Below are 18171 nucleotides of genomic sequence, written 5' to 3'. Positions count from 1 at the left end.
AACTCCTCAGACAAAGTTTATGGTTGAATGGAAAAAGCTACAGGTACTAAAGAAGCACAACGTGGGCAGCTGATGAAAGTGCTCTATAAAGAACGCTAGTGGAGTTTCAAATGATGATTCAAAACAACTCTGAGGGTTTCCAGACATGTAATAATGCATCAGTCTTTAGAGATTTCAATTTTTTTAAACCATCTGCTGTGGTACAAGTCAAAAGTTTGCATTTTTTTTATATACTGCAGAAAAGTTATGCACTTCTACCTTACACTACATAAAAGAGAGCAACAGGCCTGTAGATTTTCTGAGTTAGGCTGACTGCCTTATGTAAATTGAAACGACGACGAAAGGAGGTAGAATCTTTATAGAAGTCTTTATCTGTGACTTCCAGGATCATTTTCTATCCTCTAAACAATTTTATACAAAGATGTCAGCCTTGATTCTGTGGTGTTTTGAGTCAAAACATTTTATGTTTAAAACCCACACCAGGACCTCAGCACAATCTCAGCTGATAGTTTCGTGAAATACTAAGGGAGTGTCGCGCTGTCGGATGTGCTATCTTTCAGATGAGGTAAACTGAGGTCTCATCTGCCCTCTCAGATGGAATTTAAAAATCCCTTGACATTATTCAAAAAGCAAGAGAGTTCTCTCAATACCCTAGCCAACAGTTACCCCTCAGTCAAATCCACTAAACAACCTAATTTGCCATAAATCTCATTGCTGTTTGTAGGGTTTTGTACATATTGGAACAGTGGCTACGTTTCAAGTAAAAAGCAATTAATTGGCTGTGATATGAGAGGAGCTATATAAATGCAAGTTTTTTCTTTCCAAGCTGAATATGGCACTGCTGCAACTATTGACATGCAAACACCACACCATTTTCTTGTGAGCTTCAATTAACTATCATGTTAAAAAACACCTCCCAAATTCACACCAGAGTGGCTGCTAACACCACTTTCTAACAGTAGGTTCTATTCTGGTGGGGCAGGACATACAGCAGAACTTTCAGCAAACTGCAGCAAACAAAGGCTATTTATTCAACAAACAAAGCCTAATTTAAAAAAGAGTCTTTAACAACTAAAGCAATGCCTTCTAATCAAAGTAGGGTAATTTCTTCAGAGAATTGCAGTGTGTGGAGGATTGTTACATAATATAAATTGATAAAATGTTGTTACTACCCCAAAACAGAGCCCAAATTCAATTATGGTCCCAGACAAGATTCCAAAATTTATTACAATTCGGTTAGTGTTGATACAGTAGGTGATATTTGCCAGGCTGACCAAATCCACAAGGAAAACTTGGCCACGCTATCACAATGGTTTTGTAAATTGTGTTTATTACGAGAAGGTTTGTGCATTGAATTCAGAAGTAATGAGTCCACTAGCACCTTGAGATTTTTTTAAAATTAAAACATTTATTAACAAAAAGAATAAAACACATACACAAGATTACAATTACATCATTACTGATTATAATAATTCCCAAAATTCCTAGCTAACCAGACTCCCAACTACACACCCCCTTCAAGGCAACAGTCCAAATTAAATTTTAAATTTATAGCAACAATCCAGCAGGTTATCACAAGCACCCACTCAACAGTGGAATTCCAAAGGCTTTTAACATAACTTTGGTTACTGGAACAGCAGACTTCTATAAAGTGGCTAGAGGCTTTTCCCCAAGTCTATTTCACACGGTGTACCTTTCAGATGTTACACAGCCACACCACAGAGAGCCTTCCCATCCTTCTTTAAACATATTTCTTCCTCTTTAATCTGTAAATCAGATTGTTCCCACATGTCTTTGGAACTTACTTTTCCCATAATATAAAAATCTTTTATGTTGTCATTATGGCCAGAAAAATAAACATCATAACCTGCCTTATTTATCTTGTTAGTTGTAAACTAACATGTTAACATATCTCTTTGAAAACCAAACACCTCCCCACTTATTTTAAAATGCAAATTTCATTCACATCCTATCTGCTGAGACTTTATCCTAGTTCACTCATTAGCATCTCAAATGCCTTTTTACACCTAACTGTTGATAATTTCATAAGGATAAAAACAATAAACTATGGATGCTGGAAATCCAAAACAAAAACAGAATTACCTGGAAAAACTCAGCAGGTCTGGCAGCATCGGCGGAGAAGAAAAGAGTTGACGTTTCGAGTCCTCATGACCCTTCAGCAGAACTGGGTGAATCCAAGGAGAGGGGTGAAATATAAGCTGGTTTAAGGTGGGGTGGGGTGGAGGTGGGAGTTGGGTGGAGGGAGAGAAGTGGAGGGGGGGTGGTGTGGTTGTAGGAGCAATCACTGCTTGCTTGTCCCTACAACCACACTACCCCCCTCCACTTCTCTGCCCCCCCACCCCAACCTTAAACCAGCTTATATTTCACCCCTCTCCTTGGATTCACCCAGTTCTGCTGAAGGGTCTTGAAGACCCGAAATGTCAACTCTTTTCTTCTCTGCCGATGCTGCCAGACCTGCTGAGTTTTTCCAAGTAATTCTGTTGATAATTTCAACCTGACAGTCCATCTGTCTCCAGTTTAATTAAATCAGCCAGACAGAACCATACACACACACACGCATACTTTACAATACCCTACAATAATATGAAAAGTATAGTTTTGTGACAGTTAGGGAAATGCAACTCGTGTAAGTCACTGGGATTTCAAATTTTCTCTAAGAGAATAAAACAACACGATTCCATGGTTTTAAACAAAAGATCTTTTATTATTCAAAATGCAGCAAAGCAAACAGTCAAATACTATCCTTCTTATACTCTAACACCCAAATTAACATGAGGTAAACATGAATTAAGAAGAAAACTGGCTGAACCCCAGCCACAAACTGCACTTTAACTGGCAAGCACAACCAAGACAGGTCCCCCAAATTTTCTCAGCAACTGACCCCAGATGTCAGTCATGACCACGAGTCACAAAATTTCTTCAAAACTCTGTTTTCCTTACAAGGAATTTCAGCTCCTGATTTCAAAGAGCTAATCTGATCCTCAGCTGACAGCAGCTCAACTCCACCCGAGTTTGACGGTACAATCCTATCCAAAAGACACATGATTCCAGATCTCTCTCAAATCTGCTCCCAGGTCCAGCCTCCTTGGTCTTTTCCAGCCGAGCTGACCTACTACTGAGGCTGTGTCCTATTGTGTTGTTCAGGCTACACTCCAGCATCTAAACACAGGTTAGGTATCAGCTTCTCAGCCACACAGCTGCCAAAAACTGGCTCTGGTCTTTTCAGAGTTCCAGCCCCCGCGGAAGTATGGAGCTAACAGCAACACTTCAGCTGCATGGAGCCGGCCCTCCTCGCCACCTACTCCCAAACAGCTGTTGTTCATTCTACCCCTTGAGCGGATCAGGGTGACCCATCAGTGTCTCGCAATAAGATTCCACCCCTGCCTTGAGGCAGAATTGAATGCATCAACGCTTCGAACATTCTGTAACTTAATGGTACCATCGCCAGTCAACCAAAGGTCACCCCCACAGGTGCTAACTTACAAACTCACAGAGAAAAACCCAAAAATACAGCTAAGTCCCAACTTTTCGTGACTTCCTTGCTCACATTTTCACTTAGCTGTGCTTTGCACTTGTACACTGCATCACCCATCACATGAGCAACGTTCGCTCATCCACATTCCTCCTCCCCACACCCCCCCCCCACCCCCAAATCTTTCCCCAGGGCTTTTACCCAGTGCTGTGTTCGTGTGTTGATCCAGGCAGGAAGAAGCTTCCAGACACGGAGGCGACACAGTGACTTGTCTTCTTGCCTATTCTCTATATTTTTTTCAAAAAGTAAGTCGCAATCGAGACATTTTGTTTGCTCAAATGATTAGTCTTCTGAGAGCTGAAGTGCAGCCTGAACAATTTGGAAATCTTCAGTGATGTACTGTATTACACAGAGGCTCCCCCATCTGTCATATACAGGTGCTGCACTGAAATTTGAAGGAACGTTATCAAATTGAATCCCATTGAAAGCCATGTTCACTGTTTGCAATGTTACTGTTTGTGAGGTTTCACAGGAACATAACCCTCACGAACAGCAGGACTTTACTGTAGATTCCTTCAAAAAATAAGTTTAATGTAAATCAACTGCACCAGAACATAGATCATATCGCAATGGACAGACAAGTGGCAGGTGGAATTTAACAGAGGTTTTTTTTTAAAATTCATTCACGGGATGTAAGCTTCATTGACTGGGCCAGCATTTATTGCCCATCCCTAGTTGCCCTTGAGAAGGTGGTGATGAGCTGCCTTCTTCAACCGCCACAGTCCACATGGTGTAGCTACACCCACAGTGTTGTTAGGAAGGGAGTTCCAGGATTTTGACCCAGCGACAGTGAAGGAATCGCGATATATTTGCAAATCAGGGTGGTGAGTGACTTGGAGGGGAACTTCCAGGTTGTGGTGTTCCCAACTACCTGCTGCCCTTGCCCTTCTAGATGGTGGTGGTTGTGGATTTGGAAGGTTCAGTCTAAGGAGCCTGGTGAATTCCTGCAGTGCATCTTTTTGATGGTACACACTGCTGCTATGGCTGGTGGTGGAGGGAGTGAATGTTTGTGGATGTGGTGCCAATCGAGTGGGCTACTTTGTCCTGGATGGTGTCAGGTTTCTTGGGGGGGGGGGGCGCACATACACACAATTCCATCACACTCCTGACTGTGCCTTGTTAATGGTGGCAGGTTTTGGGGAGCCAGGAGGTGAGTTACTCATCGCAGGGTTCCCAATAACTGACCTGCTCTTGTAGCCACAGTAATTATACAGCTAGTCCAGTGCAGTTTCTGGTCAATGGTAACTCTCAGGATGTTGATAGTGGGGTATTCAGTAATGGTAAAGCCATTGAACGTCAAGGGGTGATGGTTAGATTTCCTGTTGGAGATGGTCATTGCTTGGCACTTGTGTGGCACGAATGTTACTTGCCACTTGTCAGCCCAAGCCTGGATATTGTCCAGGTCTTGCTGCATTAGGACATGGACTGCTTCAGTATCTGAGAAGTTGATAATGGTGAACGTTGTGCAACCATCAGTGAACATTCCCACTTCTGACCTTATGATGGAAGAAAGGCCATTGATTAAATGGCTGAAGATGGTTGGGCCAAGGACACTACCCTGAGGAAATCCTGCAGCAATGTCCTGGAGCTGAGATGACTGCTTTCCAACAACCATAACCATCTTCCTTTGTGCTATGAATCCAACCAGCAGAAAGTTTTCCCAATTCCCATTCACTCCAGCTTTGCTAGGGCTCCTTGATGCTGCACTCGGCCAAATGCTGCCTTGATGTCAAGGGCAGCCACTCTCACCTCACCTCAGGAGTTCTTTTGTCCATGTTTGAACCAAGGCCGTAAGGAAGTCAGGAGTGAATGGCCCCGGCTGAACCCAAACTGGGTGTCAGTGAGCAGATTATTGCTAAGCCATTTGATAGCGCTGTTGATGACCCCTTCCATTACTTCAGTGATGATGGAGAGTAGACTAATGGGGCAGCAAATGGCCAGGTTGGATTTGTCCTGCCTTGTGTACACAGGACATATCTGGGCAATTTTCCACATAGCCGGGTAGATGCCAGTGTTGTTGCTGTACTGGAACAGCTTGGCTAGGGGCACAGAAAGTTCTGGAGCACAAGTCTTCAGTACTATTGCCGGAATATTGTCAGGGCCCATAGCCTTTGCAGTATCCAATGCCTTCAGCCGTATCTTCATATCCAGTGGAGGGAATCGAATTGGGTGATGCTGGGGACCTCCAGGGGAGGCTGAAATGGATCATCCACTCGGCACTTCTGGCCGACGATTGTAGCAAATGCTTCAGCCTCGTCTTTTGCACTGGTGTGATGGGCTCCCCCATCATTGAGGATGGGGATATTTATGGAGCCTCCTCCTCCAGTGAGGTGTTTAATTGCCCACCACCATTCATGACTGGATGTGGCAGGACTGCAGAGCTTAGATCTGATCCATTGGTTGTGGGATCACTTAGCCCTATACTTGCTGCTTATGCTGTTTGGCACACAAGTAGTCCTGTGTTACAGCTTCACCAGGTTGTCACCTCATTTTGAGGTATGCCTGGTGCTGCTCCTGGCATGTCCTCCTGCACTCTTCATCGAACCAGGGTTGATTCCCTGGCTTGATGATAATGGTAGAGTGGGGGAGATGCCGGGCCAGAAGGTTAGAGGTTGCGCTCGAGTACAATTCTGCTGACGATTGCCCACAGCACCTCATGGATGCCCAGTCTTGAGTTGTTAGATCTGTTCGAAATCTATCCCATTTAGTACGGTGGTAGTGCCACACAATATGATGGAGGGTGCTCTCAATGTGAAGACGGGACTTCATCTCCACAACAACTGAGCGGTTGTCACTTCTCCCGATACTGTCATAGACAGAAGCAACTGCAGCAGGCAGGTTGGTGAGGATGAGGTCAAGTATGTTTTTCCTCGTTGGTTCCCTCATCACCTGCGGCAGACCCAGTCAAGCAGCAATGTCCTTTAGGGCTCTTGGTGTTGGACATTGAAGTTCCCCATCCAGAATACATTCTGCGCCCTTGTCACCCTCAGTGCTTCCTCCAAGTGGTGTTCAACATGGAGGAGCACTGATTCATCAGCTGAGGAAGGGCAGTACATGGTATTCAGCAGGAGGTTTCCTTGCCATGTTTGACCTGATGCCATGAGATTTCGTGGGGTCCATAGTCAATGTTAAGGGCTCCCAGGGCTACTCCCCCACTGACTGTACACCACTGTGCCGCCACCTCGGTACTTCAGAAGAGGGGTTAGGGAGTGAAATATAGACTTAATGGCACAATTCTAAACAGTCTACAGGGACAGGGGAACCTGGTGGTTCACGTGCACAGGTCTTTGAAGGCAGTAACTCATATTGAGAGAATAGCTGGAAAAGTACTTGGGGTCTTGGGCTTCATGAATAGGGGCATTAAGTACAAAAGCAAGAAAGTTTTGTTGAACCTTTATAAAGCTCTGGCTAGGTCACAATAGAGTATTGCAACCAGTTCTGGCCACCACATTTCAGGAAGGATGCACGGGTCCTTGAGGCTATAGAGGAGATTTGCTAGAATGGTTCCAGGGATGAGGGAATTTAGCTACAAGACTGGGTTGTTGCATTCTGACAGAAGTGTACCAGTTTATGACAGGTTTAGATAAAGTGGGCAAAAAAACAGCTGTTCTCATTGGCTGATGGTACACGGTTTGGAGTGATTAGCGCCTTGATGCTGGGCATATTGGTGTGAAAGAGGACACTGCTAATTGACGTTAGGTAATTCCACCCCACCATGTCAATAATGCCTGCAGTAAGTTGGATTGATTTTATTCACACATCATCCATGCATTGCATTTTGCTGCAGAAATGATCAGAGTCAGAGTCAATACAGCACTGAAGGAGGCCACTGAGCCCATGACTCCACGCACATGACTCTGTGGAGCAATCCACTCTATCCGCTATAGCCCCACAAGTTTATTTTCCTCAAGTAGCTGTTACACACAGGAGAGAGACAGACAAACTGTACTTAATTCCTCTTACCAGCTGTCCGTAATCAGAAGGACAGCTGTTGGACTGCCTTTCTTGTCACCGAATTTGATGGATCTTGTGAAGGCACCGCTGGTGCAATTTCTCTAGTGCTTTGAGATGCCTGCTGTGGATTGCCCTAGTCTCCAAAGCATATAGGATGTAAGGATCACTGCTACCAGGTATATTCTTAGATTTGAGATCCCGATCCTCAAGTACTCCTTTCAGCAGATTTGGCGAACACAGGACAGGATATGACATTTACATGCCTGACACCAGATTCTCGATCATGGCAGGAGACTCCCAGAAGCACAGTTGAAATGCTTTAGGAATATCCTCAAAGCATCCCTGAAGAGATCAAATATATCTATCAATCCACAGGAGAGCCTGGCTTGTGACTAACCAAAACAAGGAAGGCTCATTTGGGAAGGCACCAAACACAGAGACTACACCGAGAACATGCAGAGGGGAACTTGAGGTATCTAAACAACCTATCCGCCCAACATTTCAAGCACCATCTTCCCACATGGTAGAATCTGCAGATCACACAATGAGCTTATCATGCCATCTCAAAACCCATCAAAATGTCGTGGAAGCAAGTCATCCTTGATCCTGTGGGACTGCCTAAGAGAAGAAAGAGGCGAAAAGACCAGGCGACACATTTAAAGTTTTGTGCTAGAGATGTGGTGGAAGTTGTGACGAAAGACATTTTTTATTTTTAAGTAGTCGGTGGAATGAGCAGGAACTTGCTGCCTATGAGGGTAGTGAGAACAGAGACAATGATTTCAAAAGGGCATTAGATAGGTATGTTTGATTCCTACAACATGAAAAGAAATCCAACATTGTACATTCAAAACTTTCTTATTGCTATTTTTTTTAAAATGGATTTTCTGCTGAACCAAAAAGGATGGCTGCTACAAGTCACATAACCATAGGGTTGGCCCTTTCTTCTGAGAGATACCACCAGGAGTTACAAGAACAAAAGAATTCATCACTTAACGTGTAGACTCTAACATCACATTGTACAGACCCCTGGAAATCAAAGCAAGCAGGAGAAGCACAGACAAACTGGCTCACCCAACCAGAACTATCACAAAAGATAAAGATTAAAACTCATTTTTCTGGAACAGATGCTAATAACTACTTTGTCTCTCTCCTAAGGAGGAACAAAGGAATTCTGGCCAGAAGCACAGAAACCGATTGTTAAACTGCAATTAACCATTAGTACAACATGTCACATGACCCAAGTCTCTGGCCTTTTTAGACAATTTTAGCATTATATCTTTAGCCTCTTGGCAGTGTGCTTTTTAACATCCAACTGGTGAACCACCAAGAAGCAGATCTCCAGGCAGAGCAACAGCCTGCTCTTCAAGCCTGTCTCTGCTGGAAGATTTCCTACCATTGCTGCAGAACAACCCAGTCTCTGTCTACTTACTTCATCTTGTAGTATCAACTGTAAAGCAAATTCTACAACTCTGGTCTTCAGCCAGCTGAACTCAAACTCCTATGTGAAAGGGTTTATCGTTGGACTCTGAACTCTAGAAATCATGTAAACTAATATTAATTTCAGTGGTTTTTGTACTGTTACAATCCATAGTTGCAAAATTCCTTTTACTATTCCCCCTACGGTGTGTGTGCACTTGTATGCTGTGGTGGTGGTGGTGGTGGTGGTGGTGGGGGAGAGAGAGAGAGAGAGAGAGAGAGAGAGAGAGAGAGAGAGAGAGAGAGAGAGAGAGAGAGAGAGAGAGAGAGAGAGAGAGAGAGAGGGGGGGAGGGAGAAAAGTTGAAAACACTCCTCGCCCAGGTTCCGAGTTACTCGGAACTCAAGTTTGCTGTGGGTTATTAGTAAACCGAGGGTTTGGGAAAACATAAGAATGCCACCGCATTCTTCAAAAATAATTCAAAGTACCTTCTGCTTACAGACAGGTGGTAAGAGGAATTAAGTACAGTTTGTCTGTCTCTCTCCTGTGCATAACTTTTTCTGGTTTGTTTCAACAGCAAGAACTTCGAATTATCACAAAGATTTGAAAAATTCAGAATGAAAACTAATTTTGTTAATAATGGTTCCACTGCGACAGACCTCCAAGAGGTCAAACGGATGACGAATGATTTTTATTAACTAAAAATAAAATGGCAACTCTTATGGTACAGGACATTGACAAGGTTGAAAATTCAGAATAAAAGGCTAGGCAAGGCAGGATGAGAAATAAAAAAAATACTTTGGCACTGAGCCCCAATTTCAACAAAGATGTACAGAGGGAATCAAGCACGTTATTAAACTTTCTTAATCTTTTCTGAAGTCCCTTAATGTGTTATAAAAATTCCATGGGCCCAATTTAATGCAAGCATTTTTTTCTGTACAAAAAAAGTTATACAACTAAATATATTGATTATTTTTGCTTAATTTGCTTAATGTGAAACTTGGATGGTTGAATTAAGATGGGCCCTATGGCTAATAATCTGCAATTATTATGATTTTTTAAAAAGGCCCTGGGACCACATTTTGTTTGCATATATCAGTTTAGTCTTACTTGCAGGTGGTCTCTCCATGGCACCTAATGGGACATCAGCAGACCAATTCTGGTATACTATATTCAGGAAATTTTGGGGCTTGCATCAATGCAGGAAAGGTCCTAAGGAGTTTGTCCCAAATTTTCATCATAAAATTATAAGCAAATTATCCCACAAAGAGCTGTATGTTTACAAATAAGTTCTGTACTGCCAAACAGCTGAGTATTGCTGAAAAAGAAGACATGTTGAAGCTTTTTGTCTTACACTCATCAAGACACTTTGCAAGAATACCAATACAAGGGGAAAACAAATTATAATGGTCTTATTGGCAACCTTGTAAATAGGGCCCAAGCCATTTTCTCACTGTCCAAGCTTGATGCTGAAATAAGGCGCATAAAAGCTATCCTTCAGAATATTGGCTACCCTGATCAGATCATTTTGCACCACACGCACACTCATGAACGGGTCTAAAATACAGTCACTTTTGGCCCTGAAAAGTCTACCTCAGATTACCCTGGAAGGTATCTCAAAAAATCGATTCCGCGATTGGACATTTGCTAAATAATCATTAGTATGCTAAGAATTACGCTGACAGCCAATTTAAGATGGTCCTTAAGATGGTCGCAGTGTGACACATTTGCGTATATTGGAAGCGACGTATATTAATACACAGGGCCCTATTCTTTATAATAATAATATGTAAACACATTGCATCTATTTCAGCTAAGCAAAATAAGTGACAGCCATTCACTGACTCATTCCTCAGGCCAATGCCTTGACCAATCAGGGTCAAGCTGCCTGGTTTAACTTTCAACCAATGCTTGGTAGTTAACTGTCAGTCATCATCAATTGGTACATTATCTATGGTAATGCCTCTATCAGAGTCCACTTGCCAACCAATCAGCGCTCTCTTCTCGTACAGCAGAAATTGTTGTTTTCCCCTTGCACTGGTATTCTTGCGAAGTTTCCTGCTGAGTGCAAGGCAAAAAGCTTTGACATGTCTCTTTTTTCAGCAATACTCAAGCTGTATGTTTCTAAATTATGCGAAATGTGACATAAGGAAAAATACTAAATGGTCATTTTTTTTAAAGTTAGGAACAAATATCAAATTCCCAGAGGTGTTAGTTTTTAAATTGCTGGACGGTTTGCAGCCAATAGTTAGATGGGATCATGCAGACACAGTTGAAGGTGCAACCAGTTCTGCAGTAGCAGAAAAAAAAATCCACACTGATTCAGTTCACTTTTCAATAATGATTAAATTGAAATCTAATTTTAATTATAACGTAAGTCAAAAGTGAGAGAGTGACACACATATAGCCTGACGTTAAGGTCAGCCTGATAGTAGCCCTCACTCCTCCCAATTAGGGTTATTAATTTCCAGCAACTGGACTGATTCCTAATCATGCCACTAGTCACTTCAGACACAAATTAGCTTATCATTTTTCTTTGCCTCTTGTTGCATGCACCAAGTTCTGCAATAGTTCCTTTCAGTCCAGCTCTCAATTCAGTGCCCAGGTCGTGATGTCATGCTTGATGTGGAGGCGCTGCACTGGTTTCCCACCTACCTCGGTCAGGACAAGTCGTCCCAAGAATTTATACAAATCTACAGACATTTTGCAGCTGCAAGATGACAATCCAGGCTCAGGTTGAGCACACTGGCACCTGCAGCAGGTCAAAATACTCCCAACTTCTGATAACCCTTAATCATTATTGGCTGTACTGAGCTGTTTCCCCACAGCTCTGCCCTCCTGCTATAAAATAAGGGTGCAAAGGGCATTGCTGCGAGTCAGTGATAAGATGTGGCGCTGGGCAAAGAACAGAGTCAGTTATAATCCTATTCTTGGTGGGCCCTTCTCGTGGACCCCCAGCTTAGAAAAGCGAAGAAATAAAATTCCAGAGTACTGACCACAGTGGAATGGAGACAGAATAGGAAAGAGAAAAAGGAAGAGGTTAAGAGAAAGTCAAGGAAAGCTAAGGGCGCAGCATTCAAGACTTAGACTTGGGCTGCGTTCAGAATTGAGGGGAAAATTGTTTGGCATGAAAGAGAAAGACAAATAATTTCAGGATACTTAGAAAATCATAATGTGATCAGGCAGAGTCAACACGGCTTTGTTAAAGGGAAATAGTGCTAAACTAATTTATGACTTTTTTGGGGAAATAACAATAGAGGGGAACCTGTAGATGTGGTGTACTTAGATTTCCAAAAGAACATTTAATAAGATGCCACATCAAAGATTATGATACAAGAAAATACATATTAGCATGCATAGAGGATTGGTTAGCTAACAGGAAGCAGAATGTAGGGATGTCTTTTTTAGGTGAGCAAGCTATAACTTGAGGAGTGCCACAGGGATCAGTGCTGGGGCATCAACTATTTACAATTTATATCAAAGATTTAGATGAAGGGATTGAATGTATGGTAGCTAAATTTGCAGACAGCACCAAGATAGCTAGGAAAGTCAGTTGTCAAGAGCAGGAAGAGAGTCTGAAAAGGAATATAAATAGATTGAGTGAGAGAAAAATTGGAGCTTAATATGGGAAAATGTGAACTTGACTAGAAAAGCAATATGCTATTTAAATGGCGAAAGATTGAAGAACTCAGCGGCACAGAGGAATCTGGGTGTTCTGGTCCAGGCATCACATCAAATTAGTATGCAGTTAAAGCAACTGGTTAGGAAGGCAAATGGAGCATTGTTATCTATTGCAAGGGGAATAGAATATAAAAGCAGGGAAGTTTTGCTGCAGCTGTACAGAACATTGCTGAGACTACATGTAGAACACTGTGTACACTTTTGGTCTCCTTATTTGAAAAAGGACATAATTGCTTTAGAGAATGTTACTTGACTAATTCCTGGGATGAAGGGCTTAGTTTATGAAGAAAGGTTAAACCCATTGGAGTTCAGAAGAATGAGAGGTGATCTTATTGAAACATAAAAGATCCTGAGGGGACTTGATAGGGTGGATACCAGGAGAATGTTCCCTCCTGTGGGCAAGATTAGTACTAGAAGACAGAGTTTAAGAATAAGAGGTCTTCTGTTGAAGATGGAGACGTGGAGAATTTTTTTCTGAGGGTCGTTAGTGTGTAGAACTGCCTTCCCTAGAAAGCAGTGGAAGCCGAGTCATTAAATATATTCAAGGCTGAGTTAGGTAGATTTTTGATTGACAAGGGAGTCAAGGGTTACGGGGAGTAGACAGGAAAGTAGAGTTGAGACCAGAACCAAATCAGCCACGGTCAAATCAAATAGTGAAGCAGGCTCAAAGGGCCGAATGACCTACTCTTGCTCCTAATTCCAATGTTCCTAAGTTTTTAACAAGACTTTTTAGCAACAGGAGAATTAAATTTTAAGTCAAAATAGATAGAGACACCAAGAATATGGAAAGATAAAGAACGACTAAGGATCTAGACTAAGCGAAGTCAGAGTAGTTGTTGATTTCACTTATAAAAGATATAAATAGACCATATATTTGTTAAAACTGGAAGAGCATACAACTTAATTGCCCCAGGCGGCATGGAGATCTACTGATTTAGCCGGGGCACTACAATACCAATGGAGGTTATACGCACAAGGAGGAGTAAAATCTATAAAACAATGGGAAAAGTGGAGTGGAATCAGAAGAATGGATGGAGATGGATGATGAGAAAAAGGGACAAAGTCCCATAGAACTCTTGTATTAATTGAGGTGGGGTGGGAGTGGGGGTGGGGAAAGAGACACAAAAGTTGCACTATCACAGGTTGAGCAGCAACTTTCCACAGGTCCACAACACTGGCACAAGATTATCAGTGAAAACAGCCTGGCAATCAGGGCACAACTTCCTGAATGAATAAATTGAGGGAGGAAAGTGTAAAGCGCATTCAGTGCACAGGGCACTGGAGTGCTTACATCACATGGTGTATTTGCCAGGGAAGCACTTGAGGCGGACAGTGGGAAAAAAAGCCTTTCTTCCACCCCACCACCCCCCCACCCCCTCAACGATCTCAAATGTCATCAGGAAATAACATTCTAAACCGTGAAATAAAAACAGAAATAGAAACAAAGCGTGAGGAATACTTAGCTCTGGCAGCATCTGTGGACAGTTACCATTTTGAGTCAAATACGACTCTTCTTCAGAACTGAAGATAGGGAAAAATGTGATGGGTTTTATACCATTAAAAAGGGAAGGGGAGGAAGAACAAAAAGGAAGCTCTGGGACAGGGTAGAGGGTTGGAGAGTTTAAATGAAAAAGATGTAATGGAACAGAAGGCAAAGGAAGTGGTAGTGGTTGTAGTAAGGATTCAAAGCATTTGTCCAAAGTGAGTGTGAATGGCAAAATAACGAACTCTGCCTGCAAGCAAAAACAAAAAATTCAGACCAGCATAAAAAAAATGGAATTAAACAGGGGACGGAGGTCATAGTCTGAAATTGTTGAACACAATGTTGAATCCAGAAGACTGTATTCGATTTGAAATGTTAATTGTTTCTCTCTCCACAGATACCACCAGATGAGTATTTCAGATTTCCAGCATCCGCAGCATTCTGTTTTTATTTTAAAACATGAGTTCTGAATAAGATAGAAATTTAATTTTGAACACTTCTACACTAATTCATGTACAAGGGTCTGGCCTTCAGAGTACTTGACAAGACTGGAACTCCCACACACACCTTTTCCTTCCCTTTTCTCAAAGTAGCATATAACACTATCTCCCTAAGGCAATTCTTACATTCTTTGAGTACTTTAGAAAGGCTATTTTCAAACTTTGCAATAAAGAATAAAATCAACCACGTTGGAATTCTCTACAAAAAGGAAACTACAGAAAAGTTATGGGCATTATCAGCATTTAATATGACAATGATTGCAGACAAGACAATTATTAATATTTCTCTGATTTTGCAAGCTAGTCCTACAACTGAGACCCTCAGAGAAATTTACAGGTATAGTCCAGAATTCCAGAAAGGAAACATATTCTGATAGAAACAAAATTAAATGGAATATAAAACTTTCCTTTTACTTCCTATAAAATATTACCAATTTCTTAGGTCAACACAGATAGTAATCAAAGTTCATTTTTACCGTAAGGGTTTGTTCAAGTATGGCCCGTTGCTCCTCTTCCTCAACTCTTCTTTGACAGGTCTGGCATATCCAAAGTGGCATGCGCTCAAGCAGGCCATGTGTCAATGCAGGCACCGAATGTGCCAACTTCTTTAGGTCCACAATCCCATTCTGTTGTGTTCCCCAGTCTTTACGTTCATGGTGGCACAACAAACAACAGTCTTTTGCTGGTTGGTGGACAGCAAGGGATGGCTGAAATGAAATAACCAGATGTAACCAGAGAGTTTAAATGTTTTTTGTTATTGGCCATTAAGATTTGTGTACTAAATCTGGCTAGTACAGAAAGTGCCTCCCACATCACTGCAGTCAGTGCTTTGATAATCCCCACTCTAAATCGTTATGTCAACATTTCCCAATCAATCTTTCTGTCGACAATCACAATGCAGTTCCAGTCCTCCTATCAGTGTGCATTTCATAAATACGATCACCAAGATTGGCAACATTTCAAGTGTAGTTTCACCAATACTTGGTGCCATATTGTATCACTGTCACCTACTGTACTTTGCAGAGCTATTTAGACACTAACATCCTAGTTCCATCAGTAATTACAGAAATACAACACCACAAGTTCAGTCAATTTGCACACCTGAAACTTGCTCCTATTCCAGATTACTCAACGATAATGATATCTAATGTTGAGCACCAATATGCATTATCAAATATCTTATTTCTCTGTCGAGTTATTTCCTCATTCCCAAAAACTTTACCATCTTTCTTCAATGATATTTATGACAATACAAACAATGAATATCATAAGACTCAGAACCAACTGCTGGGGGCCTTTACCAGTGAATTTCAATGGTTGATCTAATCAAGTTGCTTAAAATGATAAAAGAATTCAATACAGCACATGCAGAGAAACTATTTACCCTAGTGGGAAAATCCAGAACAAAGGGGCACAATGAAAACATCAGAGATAGGCCTTTTAATGAAGAAATCAGGAACCACTATCAGCTTGTAACTTAGCGGAAAAACAAAACTATTTTCCTTCACTGGTCATGGATGCTAGGGCAAATTAAATTTTCAAGACTCAGATAGGTTTTTGTTAGACAAGGATATCCAGGGATACATATCAAAGGCAGGAAAATGAAGTTCAGGTACAGATCATACATGAAATGATTTAAGGGCAGAATGGGTTATACCTGCTCCTTTAACTGCTTTCCTATTAAAACTATTAACGAAGGGCAATCCTTAGCCTCTCACCTATAAAATGACTTCCATGCCTTCAGTTCAGATGCAGATTTCTGCTCAGCTACCTCAAACACTTCCTGCTATGGAAGTAATTTAATTGCAAACTAGGCACATTGGGCCATAATCTGCTGTCTAAAGAACACAGAGGTTAATCGCCTTCAATGTTATGTACAAGTGGTAAAGTAACTTCAACTGAGGAGCAACTGCACGGTTACATTCAAATGTCCAAAAGCTGCTGTTTGAGTTGCACTGCTCTGTTATTAGCTACATGAAAATGGGCATTTCACTGACGGTCTCGCCGTTGAAATGCATCAAATACCGTGAATTTGCTGTGTTTACAATACAAACCAAACTCGACACAAAGTTAAATCTCATCAAGTTCAAAATACCCTTTTAACAACATGACAATATGAATTACTTTGTCAATCTGTCTGGCACTGAAAATCAACGATTACGCAAGCAGAGTCTCACTTCCTCAGATTTTAATAGTATAAATGTAAAATTTAACTTCTTAAAACATTTAAATTTTCCTCTGTCTTTATCTCTCTTAAGCCAAATCTTCCTTTCCCTCTCCCTCTTTCTTTCTGTACCTGATTTTTGTATGGCATTTGACAAAGATGCCAACTCTAACCCTCTGCCTGGCAATTGCCTGTGACTGAACCAGACCATTTGCAACCATGATTTATGACATCTCTAAGGCCACCAGCTTCACCACCATAGCATCCACCAACTCCACCTCTGCTGCAGCTCACCTGCTAAAGAAACCCTCAACACTGCCTTTGTTACCTCTAGAGTTAAATATTCCAATGCTTTCCTGGCAGGCTTTCCAGTTTCCACCCTCCATAACTTCAATTCTCTGCTACCTCCTCCAGTACAACCCTCCAAGATCTCTAATCCCCCTGAACTCTGTGCGTTTTGATCCCTGAGGTCCTTAACATCTCAGCGAATTCAATCCACTCCATGTGAGATCAAGAAACACAAACTCATTCAACACAGTAAAGGCTGCGAGCCCCAGCCACATCCTGTCTATAACACATAACACTTGTGCTCCAAAACTTGCACCCTTAGCCAAGCTGTTCCAGTACAGCTACAACACTGGCAACTACCCAATAATGTGGAAAATTTCCCAGGTATCTCCTGTCTACAAAAAGCAGATCAAATCAAAGTAGTCAATTACTGCCCCATTAGCCTACTCTCAACCGTCAGCAAAGTGATGCAATGTGTTGTTAACAGTGCTCCCAAGCAGCATTTACTCAGAAATAACCTGCTCATTGGTGCTTAGTTTGGGTTCTGGTAGAACTATTTGGCATCGAACCTCATTACAATCTTGGTCCAAAAATGGACAAAGGAGCTGAATTCCACAGGTGAGGTGATAGCGACTGTCCTTGACATCAAGGCAGCATTTGACCAAGTGTGACATCAAAGAGCCGGAGCAAAGCTGAAGTAAATAGGAATCTGTTGAGAACTCTCCACTAGTTGGAGTAATACCTGGCAAAAAGGAGGATGGTTGTTGTTGTTCGAGGTCAATCATCTCAGTCCAGGACATCACCACAGGTGTTGCTCAAGGCAGTGTCTTAGGCCCAACCATCTTCGGCTGCTTCATTGTGATCCATCCATCATAAAGTCAGAAGTGATGATGTTTGCTGACGACAGCAGAGTGCCCATACCATCCAAAACTCCTCAGATAATAAAGCGGCCCTTGCGCAAAAGCAGTGAAACCTGAACAACATTCAGGCTTGGGGTTACAAGTGGCAAGGCACATTTGCATCACACAAGTGCTAGGCAATGACCACATCCAACAAGAGAGAATCTAACCATGTCCTTCTGGCAGCATTACCAATGCTTAACCTCCCCCACCATAAACATTGAGAATTACCAA

The 18171-nt window shown here is 42.0% G+C and overlaps 1 protein-coding gene across 4 annotated transcripts in view; it reads right to left on the bottom strand.

The window, feature by feature from the left end:
- The window catches only part of fam193b (family with sequence similarity 193 member B), a 70136-nt gene that overhangs the window by 36266 nt on the left and 15699 nt on the right, over positions 1 to 18171 (bottom strand). For 3 of the 4 annotated variants that reach the window (XM_041194033.1, XM_041194034.1, XM_041194035.1), the window contains one exon: positions 15063 to 15293. The exons of the other annotated variant lie outside the window; for it this stretch is intronic. In XM_041194033.1, the coding sequence (XP_041049967.1) occupies positions 15063 to 15293 (231 nt within the window). The remainder of the gene's footprint in view (positions 1 to 15062; positions 15294 to 18171) is intronic. 4 annotated transcript variants of the gene reach the window in all.

The sequence above is a fragment of the Carcharodon carcharias genome, chromosome 8 (genome assembly GCF_017639515.1).
Source record: "Carcharodon carcharias isolate sCarCar2 chromosome 8, sCarCar2.pri, whole genome shotgun sequence".
Lineage (NCBI taxonomy): Eukaryota > Metazoa > Chordata > Chondrichthyes > Lamniformes > Lamnidae > Carcharodon > Carcharodon carcharias.
Note: the sequence above shows the minus strand (reverse complement) of the source record. Positions and strands in the feature narration are given on the sequence as shown.